Consider the following 25,414-nt stretch of genomic DNA (forward strand, 5'->3'; position numbering starts at 1 on the left):
GTTGCTTTACTGTCCTTTGTCGACAGTTTTTTATCATATACATAGATTCCTTTTTTAAGAATGCTCTCGTCACGATATGGCTGCAATACAGCCGATGTGAAGTTAAATATTAACTCACTCACTCACTCATTTCTATACCTACTATTAAGTTACGCAGATGCGTCGCTCTGATTGGTTGAAATTTCGTTTGCGGCTGAGAATTGTGCACGCTTGTCAAAAAGGTCGATTCAAGGTAATTACAGATGGAAATGAGCAGTTTTAATGGCGGGGTTTCATTTATAACGATGTGAGCAACTGATTTTGCATTTGTACCCTACTAGAGTATATGTGACCTTTAAATATGTTATTTTGATCAGGGACCAAAATAAGTAATTACCCTACGATTTATTGATCAAGGAATATAAACAATTTTGTCGCCTTATTCCACCCGTGCTTGGACAACATGACCCATTATCTATTAACAAGTTCATGAATGCTAGCAAACAGAACCTCACGGGTATAAACTGACAGTTTAATGATACACGCGAATGCACAAATGTCAACGCAGAGGTATGCAGACATTGTTTGCTGCGCTGGTCAATCTCACATCATTTCTAGTTTGTTATTTTGTACACAGGGTAAAACATAGCTATTCTCCAACAACTGAATATGTCAAAGATAAATACATGAAAACACTGGCATTTATTTCTCATGCTATTGTGCCTTTCAGAAAAAGAAAAAAGACAGCAACTACTGACCCCCAACACGATTTTAGTTAAAGCCTGTACAGAAGGAGACCAGTTCGGGATTAAACTACTCTTATCAGGGGGCCTGGCCGACATCAACACTAAAGATCGAAACGGGAAGCCACCAGTGATGATTGCAGCAATGAGTGGGTATGAAAATATATTCCACTTACTTGTAAAGGAAGGCGCCGATCTGACTCTAACCGATGAAAACCATAGCACGATTTTACATATCGCCTGTGAAACGGAAAACCTCAACATAGTAAAGTATATCCTCAACGAGAATATTGTGGATATCAACAGCAGAGACGATGACGACATGACGCCATTAATGACAGCAGCTCTTTGGGGGCATGCAGACGTGTTTTATGTTCTTGTCGGGAAAGGAGCTGACCTCTTACTTGTGACTGACGATAAACGCACTATGTTACATTTTGCTTGTTCAGGAGGCAGTACTACGATAGTTGATCATGTCCTCAGTGAAACTCGTCTGGATATAAACAGCAGAGACCATAAAGGCCTCACGCCGGTGATAAATGCAGCCTCCTACGGACATAAAGAAGTCTTTGATTTACTGTTAAGGAAAGGAGCCGATCTCACCCTGAAGAATGACAGTGGCACTATTCTGTGTGCTGCCAGTAGAGGTGGCAATGCTGAAATTGTTAAGTATATGCTTAGACAGGATGCTTCCTCCATCAACAGCAGACATTCTGACGGGCTGACACCAGTGCTACTGGCAGCATATGAAGGGCACTGGGAAGTCTTTAGTTTGCTTGTTTCCAACGAAGCCAATATTTCTCTGTTATGGCCCGAAAGAGGTGAAAATATCCTTCATGTGGCTTGTAGAGGAGGGAATATGAAGATAGTAAAGTATGTTCTCAAACAGAACATTCTGGATATCAATTGGAAGACAACGGATGGATACACTCCAGCAGTGTTAGCCGCAAGTGGGGAACACAACGATGTTTTTGACCTTCTGGTGGAGAAAGGAGCTGATCTGACACTGGTGGATAATGATGGCAACAACATTCTACACCTTGCCTGTTTATGGGGTAATATAGAGGTTGTTAAGTACGTCCTCACAAAGGACATTGTGGACATCAATGGCAGGTCAAAGTGTAGGTCCACACCTGTAACGGAAGCTGCCAGATATGGACACAAAGAAGTGTTATATATGCTAAGCATTAACGGAGCAGATATGACCACAACGGATGAAAGCGGATCCAACATTCTACATTTGGCTATTTCTGATGATCGTACAGAGTGTGCAAGATACATCATTGCAGAGGATTTTGTGAACATCAACGCTTCAGATGATGAAGGCATGACGCCATTAATACTCGCTGCACAAGAGGGATCTGGAGATGTGTTTGCTTTACTAGTGAGAAAAGGAGGTGATCTGACAAGTGTAGATGCCGATGGGTATAACATTCTTCTGAATGCCTGTGTTGGAGGAAATGCGGACATTGTGAAGTATCTTCTAACACTGAAGGACATTGTCAATGACATTAACAAGAGAGGAAAAAATAGCTTGACACCAGCGATGGTTGCAGCACGTAGGGGACACAAAACAGTGGTTGACTTACTTGTGAAGAATGGTGCCGATTTGACGCAAGTAGATGATAACAACGACACTATCCTCCATTTGGCCTGTGATGGCAATGTCCAGACATTGAAACGTCTCCTGTCCTATAACGCTGTGGATATCAACACAAGGGGGGCAAATGGCAGGACACCACTCCTGGCGGCAGCAGCCTGTGGGAATATACTTGTATTTGATGAACTGTTGAAGAAAGGAGCTAACGTGTCCATGACAGATAATGAAGATAACAACATCCTTCATTTGGCAGCTGACGGGGATGTGAATATGGGGAACCATGTCCTTTCAAAATCGATTGTAAATGAGAGCGTTAAAAACAAACATGGATTAAGTGGGGCGCACATCTTAAGGAGGCGCAAGCTTAGCCAAGTTATACGTTTAGTGGGAATATGATAGCCTTAAAAAATAGAATTTCAAAAATGAATGTGTTAATATACCTATAAGCTTCAGATATGAACAGATGTCACACCCGTCCGATTCTTACTCAGCAATAGTTATCTTTAATATTGATTGTTATATTGATCAGCTGGAGGGTGCAACCGCACTCCTAGTTACAATGAAATTTTGCAGAATACAGCCGCCAGAATGGCCACTCAGCCTCGCCAGACTCACCAGATCACATGTGTATTACACTACCTGCACTGGCATCACATGAACACACAGAAACCTTCAAGCTTTTCTGCTACGGCCTAAGGGAAAAAAAAAACATTTCATATTTTCTTTCACACCGTCAAAAAACACTTACGTGTTTTCTCAGGAACACGGGACACATCCACCCATTTCATACCCAGCATTCACAACTAATATTTTACTCAGCTTATTACAATGTGGAAGTTTTTTTATTGACTTCTCAGTTGCAATAAACAGTTAGAGAACGTAGCCGCCAGAATGGTGAGGTACTCTCGGACTACGCATCCAACCACAATCTCCATACATGTAAAAGAGTTGCAATAAAAAAGGTGACAATCAATTACGTCTGTTATTCTACATCTTACCAACTATTTGCCACCGTAAATTTGAACGTCAAGAAACCACAGCATTCAAGCGCCAGATATGCAGGGTGAATGTTAGCGAAAAAGACTAAACACTAAAGTCATAAGACACAGCGATAAATTACATGTGTGCTGGCAGCATAACATAAGGTACTGTGCATATTTAATCTGTATGGAGAATCTCAACCAAGTGTCTATTGATATCAAATAAATCACCACAAGTTGACAAAGTAACAAAGACTTGACGAGAATCTTTTACCTTTATCAACGAGTGTTGATGTAATTAATATCACTGGACACGGGGGTCAGATTCTATTTATCACGCCAAATCATTCTTCCTCAGTTTTCAATGAAACATGTACATCTCTTAACACAGCACTGCCATTAGATTTGCTTTGCACCGATGTCGTTGCATTGTGATGTGATCAAGTTCTTGACATCACCAAGGAGATATCGTCTGATCTTACACAAGTGATATCTCCTCTAGAACACATTTCTCGATTTAAAAATCTGTTTTTTGCCTATGTCATCTTGTGTTGTTCCTTATCAATCACACAATTCACCCATGTACGTAAAATGTCCTAGTTTAATCTTTAGTTTTAATTTTAGTTTGGAAACAACGCTTATGGCGTACAGGGTGACATCAATATTCGAAGCCCCATACTATGTTGCTGTAGCTCATTTTATAGTAGACTTTATAGTTCCTGCAGTGATATTTCATGAAAACCTATTTGTTGCAAATCAGGATGTACCACATGTTTGTCCTGATTGTGTTTTCCTGATTCTACATTGTTGTTCACCTGTTCCTGTGATCTCATCTTACTGCTAAGATATCTATGCCCCGATGCCTGGTGTAAAGCACACACGAGATTACTCAGTACATTCACAACGCCTTTTCCCGTTACTTCGAATCTGTACTCCTTGTCCCGCGATCCCATTTCCTGTCACTATGTTTTATTTTTCATATTGCTCCAGTAACATTATCCTCTTTTCCTACGATCTTCAGTATGCAGGAGATCAATCACAACGCTCCATAACAATTTACATGCAGATCATTCTTGCATATTACTATCAAGTAAGTAGTGGTGTGGAAGATATTGTTTGTGCGTGTTGTTTTGATATAATCTGGTCTCTTCCACAACGAGTATTGTGTACTAGGGTGAAACAGACTATTTTACGATTAGACTAGCAGCTGCTTGCCAGCCCTTTCACCCCTTACAGCAAGATTCATTGTTACTGAATTGTATGACAAAACGTACAAAACAAATATTCATTCTCACGCTATTTAGGCCAGATTAGGATTACGTTATATCCCAAATGACAAGACTATTAAGAGCCAACCAAAATAATCTCTGTTGGATCAAAACGAGTTGTCGTTGTTGAACAATCAACTTTAGACACCGCGGTACTTGGCAGCTTCACTGGTGAGTGATGTTTGTTTGGGGAATACATAAATACTTTTCGTTACACTCCACTACTGAGTCTAACAAAACGTTATGGGAGGTCGCGTAAGGTAACCTTTCAGACTGACCAATCAGAACACAGCTTACCATATCACGAAAGTGGACATTCCCACATACCTTCTTAACCTTTTATCTCGAAAAGATTTCGTACCCGAACGATTCTGAAAGCGATTCAGCGTACGCTCGCTTCCGGGTGTTGCACACGGCTTACGTACAACCATGACAACGGTGAGTAACCAGTCGCTGAAAATGGTGTTTTTGGCAATATTCAAGGATGTCATCTTGCGGAAATATTAGCTAATGGTAACCGTGTCAACACAAACCCGCTAATGGTAACCGTGTCAACACAAACCCGCAGGTCAAATAATTGTGTTACTTGCGGATTTTTGTTTGTGGAGAGATGTGTGTCAGGGACGTGACTATTTTGAAAGTCCCTCCGATCCCTAAATAGTAGCCGTTGTCTGATTGGTTATATCTGTTTAACTGTCTCGCGTTTGATTGGACGCTCAAATGTTACCTGACGCGACCTTCTGCTAGGTTTTGTTAGACTCAGTGGTGGAGTGTAACGAAATACACTGAGATTAAGTTTGCTTAGACTGGTCACCTTGATAAGAAGAGCTGCGTTCGTGTTAGCTCAGGATCAGCAACTGGGAAGTGTACAGTATCACTCGGAACCAAGATGACCTCTGCTTTGAAGGAATCATAACCCAGACAAACATTCCGTCGATGTAAGTACAGTGGCAGTTAACACCAGTAAAAGCCATGGTTGTTCAGTGACAATAAAAGTATGAAACAACATACTGATGGTAAGAGCAACCTAACCAGTCACTTTCAAAATAGACCAATGCGAGATAACCACAATCTGAATGACGAAAATAATGACACAGGAAAGATCGGTAGATACTTAGCATAGAATTGTTAAAATCTTCCAGGTATAATCTGTACAATGATAAATTAAACAATGCTATTGGAGAAGATTCCCAACCGAAGACAGGAACAAACCGAAGACAGGACGAAAATAATGACACAGAAAAAATTGGTAGATACTTAGTATAGAATTGTTAAAATCTTCCAGGTATAATCTATACAATGATAAATTAAACAATGATGTTGGAGAAGATTCCCAACCGAAGACAGGAACAAGTTTAAAGGCACTACACTGTGCCGAATCTTAACATAAACAATATATACACCACTGTTTTAACATACATTGCATTGAAACTGTATAATCAACTGGGTATGAGAAGCCTGGAAGAAGAATATTCATCACTAAGATATTTTAAAGCAGTATCATTAGAGGTGGCCAAGGACTCGTAACACTGCTGACAATTCCTTGTTAAGTGTCTGGAAGTGAAAGTGAAATATCCTTTGTTTTGTTTAACGAATTTGTTTTACCTGGTGCCCACAAATTGTGATATTTAATCTATTGACTCTTGCATACTTGAAGAATTCCATCAAACTATTCAGGGGTGTACATACATATATAATATGGATCTTTTTATTGTCTCCTCAGTGCTATTAATAAACAATGCTTTGTTTAATTGCAACCGTCCATGTTTGTTTCGGTTAAGATCTTTCAAAACAAATATATATATATATGTAATTTCATTCTGGTCTTGCAAATGTGAATAACAATGCCAAATGAAGAAGAAATAATTTATGAATGCATATTTTAATGTAACCATACCCGAACAACGGATCCGTCTGGAAATCATCCAAGTAGTGTCCACTTTTCAGCAGTTGTCAAATACTCAAATGTAAACGGTTTTGTGGTAAGTAAAGACAACCAGTCCTTAGCACTACAGATGCTAGAATTGTGGCAAATGAAATAATAATAATAACAATCAAACGACCAAAGACAATTCAGTTTCTTGTAACACTTACTGTAACGAGAAGAAACATTTCCTGGGTGGAGCTGTACTGTAAAATAAGATCGTCAGGGAATACCATTTCTGAAAGACAAACGTCAATTTTGAGGAAATTACAAATACAAAACAAAACAACAAAAAAAAGGCACGTCTTGTCGATTCCAATTAGCCAAACGTAAAGGTTTGCTCTGAAAGAAAGAAATTGTGGGAAAAGAAGAACAAATGTATTAAAGAAAATAAACATGAAAAACGGCCTCCTGGATATGCGAATTTGTTTTGGAAACAGTTGTGGTGTGTACCCGGCTACCGTAACCTTGAGGCACCATGCGTCCATGAATATAAAAAAAAAGCAGATGTGACTGTTATTGAGCATCCTGTCGAAGATCAGACGTGCACCTATTTCACAATGCAAGTTCGAGACAAGCTCCAGAATGTTCAGATTCAAGAAAAAACTTCGGGCAGGTAAAAATCTTGCTTGAGGAAAATCTGGAGGTCCTGAGCTAAATCCTTGAAACAAGATCAAAGCTACCAATACTATTTTCTCTTCCAGTCCTTTCCTATCCTTTTGGAGTTGTTGATTAGACAAAATAAGATATCATGTCTGATAACAGCGTTTTCAGTAGCTGTCACAGGCGCAAAATGTAAACGTTTTTGTGGTGAACAAAGGCATTCAATCCTTTTACATTACATATGTTGGAATCATGGCAAATGAAATGTCAGACGTCTGACGATACCAAACACCTCTCCCCATACAAGATAATCCTTAGAAATGAGTAACATCATATTATCGGGTTCAGAAGTAAGGCCACTGTCTTGCATGATGTACATCTTCCATGGACCAAAATGGGTTGGGATAGGATGGAAAGACACACCGTTACATGCCTGGGTTCAGTCTTGATGAAACGTTTGCGCATCGTGATGGGAAAAGGTTCTATTTCCCCAAAACATACAGAATTATTGAGGCTTTGTAAACATCACTATTGAAAGTAGGTTGCTGATTGTACAACTAAATGTGATTCCAACCAATCACGAATCCAGAACACCCGCATAATGAAAGAACCGTACTAGAACAGAGGTCTGACAAGAATAGCCACAGTGGGAACAGATACATTAAAAAGTAACAGAGATCAAATCCACTGACCTTGAATTTTAACAGAAACGTTGTGATATCATTCACTGTAACATGTTCCTCGCAGGCGTTTCTTGCGCTGCTGACCTTGCATTTTACGGCTTATTCTTACAGAGAAAGCTGCAACAAGAAATCATACAGACTGGATTACTTTTTTCCAGACATATATATTCTTGCACAGGGTATGTCTCGTCGATAGGTGTCTTGGTTTTAATTACATTTGGCAATAACTTTGCTTACTATGATCCCAAACAAGTGTATTTCAATCCGGTAATATGCCTCTCTTTTAAACAGACTTAGCCATGTTCCTGAACAAATAAGATGACTCTTATGACTAATTAATTTTTCAAACAATCGAAGTACGTCACATATTTTTTAATCGTTCAGTAGAATATTCGCGCCTGATTACATATGCACCTTCATTGACACCTCACGCCACGAAGTAGTAATGTAAAATATATTATGTGTCTCTTAAAGGAGAATATGAACATAAGCTACAGGAGAACACGATCATTTAGCATTAAAAGTGAGAACTGTCTTGGTAGAAGAGACACTGTACAAGTGTTCTATGTTTTAAGGTTCTGGTAGATTGTAGAAAGACAACAAAGTAGGTATATGAGACAAGCCATGTGCCTCGTAATATTGTGTCTCCCGTGGTGCCTCACGACCAAGGTTGGACACAATCAACCCTCGGACATACCTGCTGAAATATTAGAAATGCATGCACTAGACATATATGCACCAATTGGTGTCAAAATGTGCAATCAAAAGTGCACTGACAGACCACTTTGCAAAAGCTTTGGTTATGATTCTGAGAGTCTTCTATGTTACTTGTTAAGACTGCAAGTGGACAAAAGAGAAGAATATGGAACATATGTTATCGTACCAAAAACAATGAAAAGGTAAGTTGTCCAATTTACTTACGTCTTTAATTCCACTTGCTTCAAATGTGTGTTTGTCACAGGAAGATATCAACAGGTAACAAGTAACGTTATGTTACAACAATATGTTGTGTGTGTCTTTTTTATGAACGTGTCTGGGTGATGAACGTGCCTGGGTCCGTTGGTACAACGGGGTATTTTAATGTTTGGTTCATATATCGTCAGGGTCATTCTATGCCATTAACTTTGTTTAAATTGTGATGTTCATTTAGACAGCTAAGTATGCAATTCCGGAGCAGATTACAAATGGCAGGTTATTTAAGAACACTAAGTACTGTTTTCGATGGTAAGTAATAGTTTGGACATCCTGGAATAATATTGCTTTTATCCTATTGCATAATTTCTATTTACAAATTTACTATTTGAATAATATCTCATCTGAAGAGGTTTTGTTGTCTAAACCCAGCCTTTCGTCTCTAGATTACGCTAAATGGTTACAATACATATTGAATGATTCAGGCCAAACTAATGGTAACATGGTACGACCTTATAGGTTACTTGGAGATTATTTATCTGTTGAAACGTATGTTTATATGTTGTTCAACAGATCCCATCGCAGTGTATTAGGTAAATGTCATTATGGTTCATCACCCCTGGAAGTAGATTTAGGTAGATTCAGTCACTCCAAAACCCCACTTGAAAAACGGATCTGTGAGCTATGCAAAAGCAATGTTGAAGATGAGGTACATTTTTCAGCTTGTCTATACTCTGAATAAAGAGAGGAGTTTATCATCTCTGTTTGAGTTCAACGTAGTGTCGATGATTTGGGAACAGCCGATTTCATTTCGATGACTTCGAATTGTTTCTTGTCCACGAGTCTAATAACTTTGTTGTTGATGACCGAAACTGCAGAGTCGTGATGCAGACGTGCAACCCATTCCTTTGATTGACTTTCGAGACACATCGGATCTTATGCATGTTGGTGTTGGAACAAACGTTCAGCTAAAGTGTGATTGAATCTCTCCATTATGGCTTGGCTTCGACACATTCTCGCTATGTGTCTTCTTATCTGGACTTGGCCAGAAGCTGAAACATTGCTCTCATGAACTCACGTCCAGGATCCATTGGCAAGGTGACATGTCATCTGAAGCGACTGCATTAACAGATCCGTTCGAGTGCTTTGGCGACTTCATTCGAATGTTTCTTGGTCAACCATTCAGCTTCTTTGACATCTACGACCATTAAGGCATTCTTATGCAGTTTAAGTCTCATCTTGTCATGCGATAGAAACAAGAGCTCCGCGTGGCGCTGTCGATTTGGTACTGATATGTTAGATGTTCTTCCCGAGATATACTGGGGTGCTGACAAGTGAATTTTCAGAGAAACTCTTTTAAGCCAAGATTTACTAATTTTCTGACACCCAGGTGACTTTGGTGAGTGTGGTGAGTCCACACCCTTTCAGTATCCATGTGGGCTGTCGTATATTATGCATATTATATTTTTGTTTTTTTTATTAAATACGTGTGTGTATATATATTCATAACGCCATCATCGGCAATCCATCTTTTCATATCCCTGGGTAAGTCCCACAGCATTCGATGTAAATTTAAGTCTAATAGTAATATTCTCCCAGTCTAATAGTAATATTAGTAATAGTAATAGTAATAGTCTTGTGATTTTAATTTTGGTTTTCTTAATTTAACTGGACAGCGACTGAAGGGATGATGTAAATCCAGCTAGGGTCCATGGCGGTAGCAAAGGTACTGTAAGTCCCCATGGCCCTTAGTATGGTGATCTACCTTCAGTTGTTGTGATCTGTAGCTCGTGTTTTTTTTTATTGTATTGTCTGCTTTAATTACTAGAATGTTTTACTTTTCCATGCTAGTTTTATACCCATATCTGTGATACCCTGGTGTTTTTACTATCCATTGTGAAAGGTTAAAGTTTCAAAAATGTTTCCATTTTTTTTCATATAAATTGTTTTTGTCATGATATGAAATTCTTCGAAGGCATTTAGAAGTTGATGAGGTAATACAAGACATGATATGGCTGAGATATTGCCGACGTGACGTTAAATATTAACTCACTCACTCTCTTATGTCGCTGGGAGACAACGGCGACTGTATATCATGTGATTGTCGCTTCTCAGCATGCTCAATTGGTGTTTGAAAGTCTTGATCTTGAATCGATTGTGCTTGAGGTCTCTTTCTCGACTTTCATGCCTCTCATCTGTCTCATCATTGATTTGGTCAGGTGCATTCTTGGTCTCAGGCCGACATATTCTCCAATTGGCGTGTCTGCACATTCGTCCTTCATCTTTCAGAGCACCTTTCTGTTTACCTGGTTATTTTGATAATCTTTCATGTTGTACAGGTATTTTGACATGTTGGCGGACATGGCCTCGATTTCTATCATCAGGGAATCTCTTTTCCGCGTAAAATACTTTGCATCAATCCCGTACTTATCTTCAGGTCATTGTAATAAAAGTCGTACACGAGAAGTTGGATAACTGCATCCCCACGTAAATGGACTGGTTGGATTTCATGTGGCATTTGGTCATGTGCAGCGCTGCCAGGTGGCCATCAAATATCTTCATTGAATGTCAGACTGGCTATCAATTTATTCGTTGTGAGTTCAGGCTGCCGTCATGCCAACTCACTCTTGCAGATTGTCCATCCTTTACTGAACACCGAGTTGTTCCTCAGTTCGTACAGATGTTTTAGAAATCAGGGTGCATTCAGACGTACGGCTCCATCCACAGCTGTTGGATCACAGTGTAGTGCACAGTGTACTGTTTCTTGTCCACCCAGTTCGACATGATGTTGGCGAGTTTACATTGTTGCCCAGCATCTTTCGCTGGTAGCCAGTCAGTCTTGATTCACCACCAACCTCATAGGAGCCAGTGGGTAGCTGTTGTGCGATCAATGCAACTTATTGGGATAGTTCACTCTGAGTATATAACCAATGTTAGAATCCGGACCAATGCTTATGACATCGATAACGTCTCTGTCAGTCCACTCAAATACAGGTTGTTAGCTTGGAGGTAGAGTATGTGTTTAATTGGTTTCCTAGAGTCGTGGCTGTCAATGTGATTGTTGGCTTTGGATAATGCCTGGCGGACATGAAAATCACGCTTTTCAAACCGTTCATGATGAATGGTTGCATGTGAATATCATGTCATGTTTTTTTTCAAACCTGGACAAGTCGTCCATATACGTATACAGATTACCGCCTTTTCTGAGCCACAGAAAGTGAGTTGACTGGTCGGTGTATTGAACAGTTATGTAAAAGGTTTCAAGGTCGTTGGCTTGCCATCCACTGTATGTGATTTTAGGCATACTCGGAGATAAATCAAGACGATTTTGTTCCAGAAAACGACAGGGTGTTGACAAACACCCCGTGGACGAGAATCGCGATCGTGGCTATATTCTCTCTATATAAGGTACAATTATTTTAATATGATATTGCTTGCCTTTGTCATCGACCATGTGTGTCGCTTAGACGTTTTTGCTAAATTTCTGCTAGTAGATTTCTAAATTTGTGTTGGTAGTAGTAGTAGTAGTAGTAGTTTTTCAAAGCTTTGCTAGTAGTTTGCTGTGTGTGTGTGTGTATGGGGGGGGGGGGCATGTTTTGTCACAGCCAGCAGTTGTTTTCACACAGTCACGATCCTGTTTGGTTTGGATCACTTCGGTTTCCGGCAGGCATTCCCTGAGACAAATCCTGTACATGAAGTAAGAAAGGCAATCCATCGATTAGATTGTTTGTGTTATAATCCACACTCAATGTTTACAATACAAAACAATATATACAGACAATACAATATAAAAACAGGCTATAGACCACCAACAACTAAAGGGAGATAACCATACTAGAGGCCATGGGTACTCCTGCATGGTCCCTAGTTGGATTTACACCATTCCCGTAGCTGCTGGTGATTGTATGCAAAATTAGCCACAAATTAAAATGAGAGAAATACTACGGTTAAACAAAATGGAAGATGTAATTTGACTTCAAATGTTTTGGGACTTACGTACCCTTTCAGGAGGACAATAATTCTAAGGTACTTGAGCGCCCCTCGAGGGTACAGCCACTAACAATCTCAGCTACTAATTCTGACTAATTCGAATTCCAATCATAAAATGCCTATGTATTTACAAGCCAGACAACAAATCTAATTCTTTTAAAAATGCAATAATTAAATGAGAACTTACGTTACTAAAAAGGTCATTCATAGTTCTTGATATGAAATCATTGTCCCTTGTGATGGAATATTCAACACAGTAAAGCAAGACATGCTTGACTGTGATTATTTCATGACAAGGGATGCAGAACGGAGGGTCCTCGCCTTTCAAAATATATTCATGCGCATACCTGCTGGGGCCAATACGACACCGACGTATAATGACCTCTTCATATCTGGACCGACAACCCGAGTAGGTGTAACCGCCATATGTTTTTATTGCATGTAATTTATTGATACCTACTTGGGTGTCCCACTTCTGCATCAGATCACGGATGTAAGATCTAATGCTAGCTTTATAATCAGTGTAGGGAATAAGACATGGTGTCACAGATTTGTTGAGAGCTGCTTTAGCAAGCAAGGTAAGCCCAAATGTTACCAGAGGTACCAACAGGGCTTGGTAACTAACAAAAGACGATGTCGTATTGGCCAGTAGCATGATCATTATATAGTTCAATAATTTCTATTAAAATTGGATGTTTACACGATAAGTTTTCAATAGCCTGAAGGCAAGAGAGTCTGAATAAATTATATATTGTTTATGTTTAGAGTGTCTTTCAATATGTTTAAGAGCCGTTAATATGGCATTTGCTTCAGCTGTGAAAATACAGAGCTGTTGTCCGGTATTCTAGTAGATATTGTTCTAAACCAATCAAAGGGGCACAGGCTACATCCCCACCGTCCTTTGAATAATGGTTTGTAATTGCTATATTACGTTTTAACTGAGTATATTGTTGTTGGTATTGTAATTCATTTGTTTCTGATTTCTTAAACATTGTCATTGTGAGGAGGTCAACCTCTGGCCTAACCATTTGCCAAGGAGGAGAAGACAGAAGGCTGGAAGGAGCTATATTTTGCAGCTTAATGGAAGAAGCAGAAAGGAACGATTCAATTCGTATTCCACGAGGCGGAGTAAGCGAAGGTTTTTTTCCCATACACATCCTCGTACAGAGGTTTAAAAAGGCAGTTGGCAGGGTTGGAGTCAAAACAGTTTTGTAACATTCTGTAAAGAGAGCTTAATACGCTGATGGTTCAAAGAAGGCTCATTCTTCAACATAAAGACTGTCAACGGTTGAAGTTCGAAAGGATCCAAGACAAAATCTTAGACCTTGGTGATGGATAGAATCTAAAAGTTTAAGATTGCTTTTGCAGGCTCCACCATATACAACGGAACCGTAATCAAGTTTGCATCGTATAAGAGCTCGGTATAGTTGGGGGAGGGTTTTCTCATCCCCTCCCCACTTTGTATTAGAGACAACCTTCAGCAAATTGAGGGTCTTCAGGCATTTATTCTTTAAATATTTAGTGTGTGGTGGAAATGTTAATAGCTCATCAAAACTTATACCCAAGAATTTTGCTTTAACAACTGTAATAGGTGTGTGTTATCTAGATATAGTTCTGGATCTTTATGAGGTTTATACTTTCTGCAAAAGTGGATGCAATTAGTTTTGGATTTTGAAAATTTAAACCCATTTTCCATACACCATCTCTCAATCTTATTTAAGCAAAGCTGTAGTTGATTTTCAATTGTGTGCATGTCTTTCAGGACAAGAAATATTTTCAGGACAAGAAATATTAAAATCATCCACGAAAAGTGAAACAGGAGCTTCAAAAAGTGCGCAGGCCATGACTTGAATGAACGATTTCTGACAATGTGTTGTGTCAAATAATATCAGCACAAGTGCCGTGATGCTCGTATCTGACTGCTAAGTATATATAGCCTGGGTCATTGATAAGTGTTTGTACTGAGCTCTGCATTGAACTCACAGGATCAATCGTTCATGGATTAAGACCTGTTGTTAGTTTAAGCCTGACATGACTCACTCATCTCGTTCAGTTATGGGATAAAACAACGAATCAATGATTGGTGCTTTCAGTCGTAATTGCCGCCACTGTGGTTGGCTTCCATGTCTGACTCAGAAACTCACGGATTAGGCATTACTATCAAAGCATCAGAGCCAAGCTTGTGTGTCCCACCCCGACAAGTGCTTCTGCAAACATGACACCAATTACGGCACAATTCCAGACAATGTAGTGATGTGATTGTGTTTGTCTTGTGTGAGGGTGACCTTTAGTAACACTAAGAATCACAAAGGCAGTGTCTTCGCTTTCTCTCCAGCTGGAATTAAAGTCAATACCAAGGCTACATTTCCATGCAACATCAAACAACTTCCATACAACATTAAACTATCGGCAAACATGGAAACACGGAGTGGAATTAAAGACAATACCAAGGCTACATTTCCATGCAACATCAAACTATCGGCAAACATGGAAACCCGGTATTAAGGATCACACCAGCTGGAATTACAGACAATTCTTCCGGGTCAGTTTGTAGGCATTGAAAATATGTCACCTTCACCTGGTAACATATTATCAACGCCTCGGCCGACCGACTGACTTTGTAGACCTTGATGCAAGTATAGCATTTCACTTGGGTCAAGGGTTACATCACCTACCCTTTTCCACCTACTTCGTTTATTTCGCGCTTTTAGTTTTTATTAGTGGTGTTAGGTGTTTTTGTTTTGAGTTGGTAATGTTTGAGTTTCGTAGTCACCTTCTCTCTGTTGGTAATTTTTTCACGTGAATTTAATGTTTTTGGTTTGGGGTTAGTGTTTTAGGCGGTGTTACTTTTGTACTTTTAGTTTGGCATTTATCTCCAGTTTTACGTTCTGTCATTGTCACTGTTTATTATTCAATTATACGCACCGCGGTATTCATGGGTTTAGATTTAAATTTATGTCATTCAGGTTTGGGTTAGCGGTTTAGTTTCAACATTGTCGGTATTGATGATTTTAGCTTTACGGTCATGTCATTTAGGTTAATTCGGAATGGGTTAGTGATTTAGTGTAGAGAGAAGGACGTTTTCCGTTTTAATTTTATGTTACTTTGATTGGAGGTTAATGGTTTGGATTAGAAGGGAACAGCGTTAGGTTGTTCTTTTAATTTAGCATGCACCATGATAACCATAGCTCACGGATTATTGAATACCCATACAATTGCCGTACATAATGGACAGATACCTGAAATATGTTAACACAAATGTATCATACAAATCATGAAACCTGGAAGGATACAACTTTCATTCCAAAGTCTGATTGCTGTGAAGGCACACTTGAGTCGACGTAGGAAGGAGGTCGTGGTTCTTCAAGTACTGTTGGCAGTTGAGCTACTACACGTGAACAACACATACTACACTTTACATCAACATGCATAAAAAAGGTCACAAAACGTCAATGTCCGTCCGTCTGGCATGTCATGCCGTCGCATCTATCCATCAAGTAGATATGATTACACGATGCCATTTAGAAAGTGGTCAAATGCAACATATGTCATATTTGGGATTTCACTTTCTTAGTAAAGTACAAATTCTAGTACTTTTTTCGGTTGAGTCCCATCCGAGATTCGAACCCGCACCCTCAGAGTCAGGCACCTAATCGCCAGCACACAAAGTCAGCCGCCTAGCCTGCTCAGCCACCGCGACTTCCACAAAAATGAAAGTCGGACAACTGGTAGTCTAGATTGCGTACTTTGTGTACCCCTCTGATAAGTGTAGTAGTATAGGGAATGACAGTTCTAAAACACTTTCAAGAAATGTCTCTACAAAGCCTTATTTAGTAAATAAGGCTTTGGTTGGGGCCTTAGATCTTGCTACTATTACCCCTACTACAAAAAGGTTGGGTGTCTATGAAACAGTTTACCGTGTATTGGTTGGAGGTAACACTGTGCCGTACGGTACGATCAATAATTCTTCTCTTACAAAACCCCTACCCGGCCCATCCCTCAAGTAGTATAAGTTAGGTTCGTCGGCTTTCATATCCACTTTATCTATGTTGTAAGTTTTGACTGACCATATAGGATCGGTGGCCCGCTTACGGCTATCACCCTCGTGTTCCCCCGGCTGGTATAGATACCTCACTAGGGCCCTATCTGGTATCTGTTTCTCCTTCCCACGCAATGGAGCGGCCGACTCTGCAACTATTGATTTTAGTTTGATAGCGTCTGCCGGTTTCTTACCGGTGAGACGGGTGACTTCATGGTTGATTGCCGACACCACCTTGGGTAACCTCGTGACCCATTCAGTCGATCGTTTTCCAGGGGTGGCCATCTCCCTAGCATACTGATAGCCGAACAAGCGCTCAGCCAAAGTCCTATTAAATCTCTCAACTATGGCTTGGCTGCGATGGGCTCCGGCCGTGCCACGTCTGACCTTTGTATCGTGTTTGGCTAGCAGTTGTGACACGGCACCCATGAACTCCCGTCCGGGGTCAACTTGCAGCTCTGTTGGCCACGTCAGCGGACTGCGTTTGTATATGCGTTCGAATCCTCTGGCTACCTGGGCTGAATCTTTCGTGGTCAAGGGTTCGGCTTCCTTGTAACGACTGGCTACATCCACTACGGTTAAGGCATACTTGTACCTCTTGTCGTGGGGCAGGAACAGTAGGTCTGCCTGGTGAATGCTATTAGGTATGTTAATACCGAACCTCCTTCTAGGCACGTAGCGTGGTGCCGGCAAATAGATCTGCCACAGGGCTTGTTTTTCAAGCCACGCTTTGGCTTCCTCCGGGGGTACTCGCGTTATTTTAGCTAGCTTATCTACTGCGCTAGCTCCTTTCCAGTACCCACGTGGGCTGTAGTAAATAGCCTCAAATTTTTTCATGTCCATACGCGTATGTGTTTAACCCATCAATAGCTATCCAACGTTTAGTGTCCATAGGCGACAGGGACGTCTTGTTTATAGTCAGTCCGTATATCTTATGTCCATCACTTCTAAGTGTGTTCATTTTATGCCTAAAGGTACGGGTCTTGAACAGGGCTTCCTTGAATCTGGCGTGTTTGATGTGTTGTTTCACCACATACTTCTTAACCCCCTTAGCCTTCCGGATCTCACTATTGTCGGCTTTCAGTATGGAGTACATCTTAGGTCTCAAACCTATGTACTCGGCTATGGGCGTGCCAGCACACTCGTCCTTCATCTTACCTAGGACCTTTTTATTTACCGTACTGTGTATGGCATGGGTCTTAGGGTAGTCGCTGGTGTCGTATAAATCGAGGTGTTTTTTTCATGTCCTCGTACACGTCCTCGGTTCGAATCTCCATCAGCAGGGAATCCGTGTCAGTGTACAGCACTTCACACCTGTCACCGTACTGTTTCTTGAGCTCGTTGTAGTAAAAGTCGTACATCAGGTGTTTGGATAAATCGAGGATGCTCATCCCCACGTAAACAGGCCGGTTGAATTTTATGTGGCTTTTCTTCATGTGTAAGGCAACTAGGTTGTCTGTGAATATCTTACTACGGTTGAATGCCGGACTGGCTATCAATCTCCTGAGCTTGTCTTCCTCACTCGACCGAACCAGCTTCACGGTCACGCGTTTCCTCAGGTTCTCCATAGTCTTACCAAACACCGAGTTGTTCATGAGCTTGTAGAGATTTTTCTCAAAATCACTGGTGTCTTTTTTTCGTAGGTCTGTGTTCATTCTGATGTAGGGTTCCATCCATGGGCTCTGGTCGAACATGAGCACCCTGTGTATTTTGGTCAGCCTCATACCCAACGACAGGTACAGCTGTAGGTTGCGATAGTGAACGATGTACTTGGTCTTATTCATTAAGTTAGGCACGAGTTTTTCAACGTCTGTCACACGCCCACCTAACAAGTTATGTTGGTACTCAGACATCCAGTCTGGGTTAACCCTCATACGTTCGGGGGCCAGGGGGTAGCTGTTGTGTGATGTGTGTAATTCCTTGGTATACTCTAAGTCAACCTCGAGGATATAACCTTTGTTCGAATCTGGTGCAACCCCCATAACATCAATGTGGGGTACCCATTCGAATCCCCCTGTAGGTAGATACTGGCTCATGGCCCAGCCGTACAGGTTGTTTGCGTCGACGTAGAGAATGTGATTGGTTGGCTTGTTAGGATCGTAACCTTTCACGTATTGATTATTTGCTTTCGCGTATCGTTTGGATGCCATGGAAATCCCACCTCGCAAGCCTTTCTCAATGAATAGGTGCATGTTGTAATCTGTGAGCAATTCCAAATTAACTCCGGTCTTTTTAAGCAAGGCGTCCCACGACAGACCTGGGCTGGTGTAATACCATGCGGGGTCGAGTTTATACTGCTTGAAACACGTCCGCCTAAACGTTTCAAACACGTCGGCTAACAGCAGTACATCTGTCCTGAAGTACAGGTCGTGATAATCACCCAGGTTCTTACAACCCAGTTTATTCCATACGTTGGTTGCGTGCGAGTAATCATCTCGTGAGACGGACGCCTCATTCAGCTTGCTATAAAAGCAGTCAATAGGGGGTAGTCTGGTCTCGGTGAACTTGGCCCAACTATCCATGTACTCATAGGGGTACACACCCTTCCTCATAAGCAGGTGTCTAGTCTCGGCGTCTGTGTATCGATCGGTGATAGGGAAGGTATTGTTGGCCTTGACCAGACTGTCGAGTGACGACAGGAGGAACTGAAACGAGTCAATGAACCTAAGTCCGTTTAAGCTGAAGGAGATGTATCTCTCCATGTTGTTGGGGATGCACGTTATATTACCATCGATTTTCGCGATGGCCTGCATGATCAAGTGTGAGTCGTACCCTCTCAAGTTGTGAAAGACAACGGGGATGTTTATTGTCTTAGGGTTGATTTTAAGCTTGAGGTTGCACGCGTTGTGAGCGGCGCCTCTATACTTACCAGTTATGTGACAGTGATCTCTCACCGAATCACCGTTAAGTGGTGATTCACACACGTGACAGTTAGTGCTACTAGCGTGGGCTAGCCTGTCGACTCGGGTCAGACGCATGGGAGCGATTTTATACAATGCATTCCTAATAATTTTTTCTTCCTCCTGCAAACACTTTAGAAACCTTTCAGCCGCGTCAGGCCCCCTATATACTACCGGAGCTTTCGTTTCCCCGTCACAACGGACGACAATGTATCCAAACGAACAGGCTTTATGCTCTTGTGTCTTGTGGGTGAAGCTACCACTGGGGGGTGTGGGGGATTCCCCCACAACTAAGGCTTCGAAGTCGGCGTATATGATATAAGGCACAGACATTTGGTTCTTGTGGTTACTGAATTTTAGGATATTATCACCTTCCTTAGGCATGTCGACTCGTATGGCCGTCTGCCCCACACCTTGACAATCATCCCGGTGGGATTCTAATAAATCAGCTCGACTGAAACCGTGTAGGCATCGTACACAAAAGTGTTTTTCCCCATCGTGTTTCGACTGGTCGTGCAACAACCGGCTGAGATGTTTTATCCACGTGTAGTGATACTTTTCACCTCGTTGGATCATGAATATATTGATAACTTGGCGATCCTTCACCGGGCTGACCCTGTGTACTATTGTTTTGTTACCTTCGTGCCCAAAGACATTTATAGCCAGATTATTCTGTTTTTCTACTTTAGTGATCTGGGATATGGGGGTGGGTTCATCTATACCATCCCAGTTGAGCCCATCATCCTGAGGATAATTAGAAGGCCTGTTCGGATTAGTGTCAGCTGGAAATAAGGCTGACCTGATAGCTAACCTCAGGCAATCGTTTCCTCTATTCTTAACGTTTACTATGGCATGTTTGTTCCTATAGTAGGGAGGCAAGGCTAGGTATGACCCGCCTCTGAACGGCACGTAGTTAGCTATGTCTAGATAGACATTATCGATTTTATCTACAGCCCACCCGGACCCTAAGTGTGTGTAGCGTTCTAGGTATTCTCGTATCTGCTGAAAACTGGTATCGATTGATGTGTCAATGGTCTCTGTATGTGTGGCGACCTCTTGTTGACCTCGGAAGTAAGGCTGAACATACTCAGTGAGGTCCCCAACCTGCTTATTGAGCGACATTTTCACTGTGATCTGAAACTTGATACTTCCTAGGTTATTTAGTTCCTGGTTGACCTTATCAGCTATCAGAGGCTTGATATCTATAATGTCTATATTTCTATCAACGTGCATGCGCCAACCTCTCAAATAGTTGCCTACAGCGCGCTCAGTGCGCACGAACTGTAGGTCAATAGCTCTATTCTGTCGTAATAATTCTACAAGCTGTGGTTTTCTCATACGGGAATACCCGCCTAAACCCAAATCCTGTGCCTCGGCTTTCAGTTGTTTTACAGTGGGAGGTTTTGCTACGGGGGCATGTGATAACAATGCGGTTAACCCGGCTCTCCCCAGGTTTGAATAACCCGTGTATCCAAGCTGTTTTGCTTGAGCTTTTAATTGTGTTACCGTAGGAGGGGCTTCTAAACCTAGTAATCTCAACAATGCTGACTTCCGCATTCGAGAATACCCGATCACACCTCTCTGTTTTGCGACCCTCTTCAGCTCGCGCACAGTAGACATCGTGTTTACACCTAAGAGAACCAATGTCTAATTGCTTCACAGTAAAGGGAGGTAACCCTTTCACGCACTGGAGTCTATCTTGAGCAGTCGCCTACGTTCTTTTATGTAGCCTTTTTTATTCTCGTAGATGAGTTGATGTCTGACTACGTTCGCTCCGTGAGCTTTACATAGACAGTAATGTCCTTTAACCCCGATACCACACACAGAACACGTGTAGTTAGGACTTCCCATATGGAAACAGCAGAACCCCTGATTCCTGCATTTCCTACCACAGGCCTCGGTCTTCCCCATAAGTATGTATTCGCATCGGTATGGAGCGGGTCTCATGTTTACTTATATAGGTATTTTAATTTAATTGCTTCGCAACCAACGCAGTAGCTGCTATACCCAACACTATGAAGCCCAGTTCACGATTCATTTGTCCCTTGGATGGTGTATAGTACTGAGCGAGTGTGGGTTTATTGAGCGGTTCCAATTGTTTACCAGTTAGTAGATAGTATTCTTTCATTGCTTCATCGACATCGTAGAATGTTTTAATGGCATGGTTTTCACGCTTGAGTTGTTCGTTAATAAAATCGATCCTCTGGAGGCGTTTTTTAACGTACTCGTCCTGTGCTCTTTGTAATTTCTCAGTAGCGAGATCGTGTCGCTTCCTTTCTTCCTGTATTTCAGCCGCGTGATCATCTCGTAGTTTCGAGAAGAGGAAATTACTCCCGGAAAATGCCAGGGCATTCACTAACGCCCCACCGACCATCATAGCTATCGTGGCCATCCCTATATTTATTTCATTATATTATCAGGTATTATTCCTTGTTTTACTAGGATGTCTTTTGTGGCCATCGCCATACCAAGGTTCATTATGAGCATACCCATATCCTGCAGGTTGAAATCTAGCTTGATAGTTGGTTGTTTAAGCACCATTTTAGTCAACCGAGCGTACCCTACGGCTAGACTGGCTACCACTGTGGCGTGGTATGCGTCGTTGACGAACGTTTTCCCCTCAGACATTATGTATATGATATAAAATATTAAAATTATAACATGATATGCGGGTCGACAGTGGGGCCTGCCGGCGGCGTAGGGGGTACCCCCACACCCCCAGGGTTTCCCTCAGTTCCCTCACGTGTATATAACCATGTTATAACCACGGCAGCAGTTACACCTACAGCCAACAACAGTCGGGGGTTTGTCACTTTATGTTGGTTACACCACCGTTTTTTACCGGCAGCTACTCTCTTAGGATTCTTCTGTCTGGTTACTGTTGAAGTGGTCTCCACCGTCACCTCGGGACTCACTGTTGGGGGTGGGGTCTCCTCCATCACTGTGTCCACTGGGGTTTCCTGTGCAGCATCCATCTATACTATTATTATTATTCTTTCTCTCAAATTGACAATGTTTTGCCGTGATAATCGCCGCCGTCACTGGAGCCAACAACATACCATATTTGTGGTACAGCCCGCAGCTGATAGAGCTCACGGCGTGTTCGATAAAAGGGTCTTTCTCGAGGTCTTCCCACAGGTAAAGTCGGTGCTCTGGTGGAATGGGAAAGAAGTATGATACAATACCGGTGTATATCTGGGTCATAGCCGATCCTATTGTCTTTGTCATTTCTGCTCCGAGCCGGGACTCGTATCTAGCGTACAGCTTATCGATTTCTTCGGCTGACATTTTGTGAATTTTATCCGGAGTGTAGTCTCCAAAGTAATGTTTGGCTTTGCCGCCAACAGCCAACGCCACCAGTTTCTCTCGCTTGGGGGAATCCCCCACACCCCCAGTGGGGCCTGCCGGCGGCGTGGGGGAACCCTCCACAGACAATTGTTCGAGCAATTCCTCACACTCCATCTTATAATATAACAAGTAAGATTTAGTTTTAACTATATAATACCCGATACAGACAAAACACAGAGAAATGAAGGTTAAGTTGCACACGACAAATATACACCTGGAAATTAATCAAGCAACACCCCAATTTTTTCTATTGGAGCAACTTTGAAGTGTTCTGACAATCAAAATATGCCGGGTTGATATAGTTTGACACTTTTTTATTCAACAGACGATCTCTGACAAACAACTTAAAGGGAAAAAGTATCAAGACTTTGCTTTATTGCAACGAAATCCAAATTCTTAAAACTGTCTTAAATTCATGAAAAAATGGACACAATTTACTATTCATCCACAGACGTTGTTGTCAGGTGTATTAACACAAATGTCACATGGAAAGAAAGAACAGTCATCTGAGAGTCTGCACACCGACTTTCATCAATATCTAGTGTGTCCTCCCTGCGCACGCACCACCGATTCCAGACGCCTCCTCATTCCTTGGATGAGTCTCCGGATCTGATTCTGGGGGATCCTGTTCCACTCCTCATGCAGGGCAGCCGTCAATTCGTTGAGATTATGGACTGGTGGGTCTCTCTGCCTCACACGACGGCCAATAAAGTCCCACAAATGTTCAATGGGGTTGAGGTCAGGGCTCATGGCAGGCCATGGAATTCTGTCAATTGCATTTTGCCGCAAAAAATCATTTACAGCATGCGCCCTGTGAGGTCTAGCATTGTCGTCCATAAATATGGGTCTCGTTGCCAGAGGATGGTTCTCAAAATGAGGTACCACAGCCCTGTCAAGAACCTCCTGTTGGTAACGAACACCGTTAAGGTTGCCACGGATGGTAATGATATCCAACTTGCAGTTCATGGAAATGCACCCCCATACCATAACGGAACCTCCCCCAAAGGCCACAGTCTCCTGGATGTTCCGTGGAGCCATTGCTGTGTTCCTCTGCCTCCAGACCCGAGTACGACCGTCCACCATGTGCAGCAAGAACCGGCTCTCATCTGAGAAATGGACCTTCCTCCAAGAGGCAATGTTCCAGTGCAAACGGTCATTACACCAGGCCAGTCGGGCTGCCTTATGGGCTGGAGACAGTCTGGGTCGCTTGATTGGCCTCCTTGCCCGGTATCCTGCAGCTTTCAGACGATTCCGAACAGTCCTGTTCGAGATGGGTCTCCCTGGAAGCCACTCCTGTCTCAACCGAGAGCTCGAGTCGAAGGACCTGCGCCGTACAAGTCTCAGTAAAGCTCTGTCCTCCCGGACTGTGGTCTTCCTGGGTCTTCCTGGTCTAGGCAGGTCTTTAACTTCATTAGTGGCCCGGTATTTTTTCAAAAGTTTTGAAATTATGGAATGATGTCGTCCGATTTGAGTCCCGATTTGTCTTAGAGACATACCAGCATTCCTCATGCCGATTATTTGCCAACGAGTGGCCTCTGATAATTTCCTACGTGCCATGACATTGAAATGAATGAAAAACCGAATGCAATCGACAACCTGCGCTTGTAAACACCCCAGGGAAAAAGTGCATTTTTCGAAAGTTGAGGTTAAAGCAATGCACGTGCGCTGTGCAAGCTTCACGCGCGTCATATCAACCCATGAAAAGCTCATGCTGTATGTCAATACATCAAAATTGAATAATCAATCATCAAAATTACTTCGTTAAACTTTGTTAAGTTTTTATGTGTCTTTGAATTTGGTGTTGCTTAATTAATTTCCATATGTATACTTCAAATATCATAGCTATATGCTTAGCTTTGCTTAGCTTTGCTTAGCTTTGCTTAGCTTTGCTTAGCTTTGCTTAGCATACTCTATATGCTACTGGTTGGTCGGTCTTTAGCACGAGCTTAGCGTGTTTAGTTTCAGCGAGCTGTTTCTTCACCCGCTCCCGTTCTAATTTGCTCATGACATCGTTCTCTCTCAAACACTCCTCGAACGAATCCCTGTCCTTGCAGTGAAATAAGGCCACCCATCGCGTCTGCTCCCTGAGGTCTTTCAACACCGAGTTGAACTTCTGCGTTAGCACCCAGACGCTGTGATTTGCATGCCGGCCGGAGAAGGCCAGGTACGATAGCATGTCTCTCTTTTTTGTTATCTCGCGATTAGCGCTGCAGTCGTCCAGTATAAACAGCGTCGGTTCCCTTTTAAATTTCTCGTGAAGAGCTTTCAACCAGTCCTGCAGGCGTGTTCCAGGGTCGATTTTGTGTACGTCCGGGTCCGTCATCACCCAAGGTCGCGCGTACGTTTTATTCATGCTCAGAGTAGGGCACATGATAACGAGGCACCCGTGGCGAGCCACCTCCTCGTGGTGGGTGCTGGGTAACGCCAAGAGCTCGCCAACACCCC

The 25,414-nt window shown here is 42.0% G+C and overlaps 1 protein-coding gene across 1 annotated transcript in view; it reads left to right on the forward strand.

Moving 5' to 3' along the window:
- The first annotated feature begins 527 nt into the window (after positions 1-527).
- LOC137273062 (putative ankyrin repeat protein RF_0381) overlaps positions 528-25,414 on the forward strand; it is a 95,928-nt gene continuing 71,041 nt past the window's right edge. Inside the window, exons 1-2 of the mRNA XM_067805917.1 lie at positions 528-549; positions 710-2,586. Of these exons, the coding sequence (XP_067662018.1) occupies positions 528-549; positions 710-2,586 (1,899 nt within the window). The remainder of the gene's footprint in view (positions 550-709; positions 2,587-25,414) is intronic.

Source organism: Haliotis asinina, chromosome 1 (assembly GCF_037392515.1).
Source record: "Haliotis asinina isolate JCU_RB_2024 chromosome 1, JCU_Hal_asi_v2, whole genome shotgun sequence".
NCBI lineage: Eukaryota > Metazoa > Mollusca > Gastropoda > Lepetellida > Haliotidae > Haliotis > Haliotis asinina.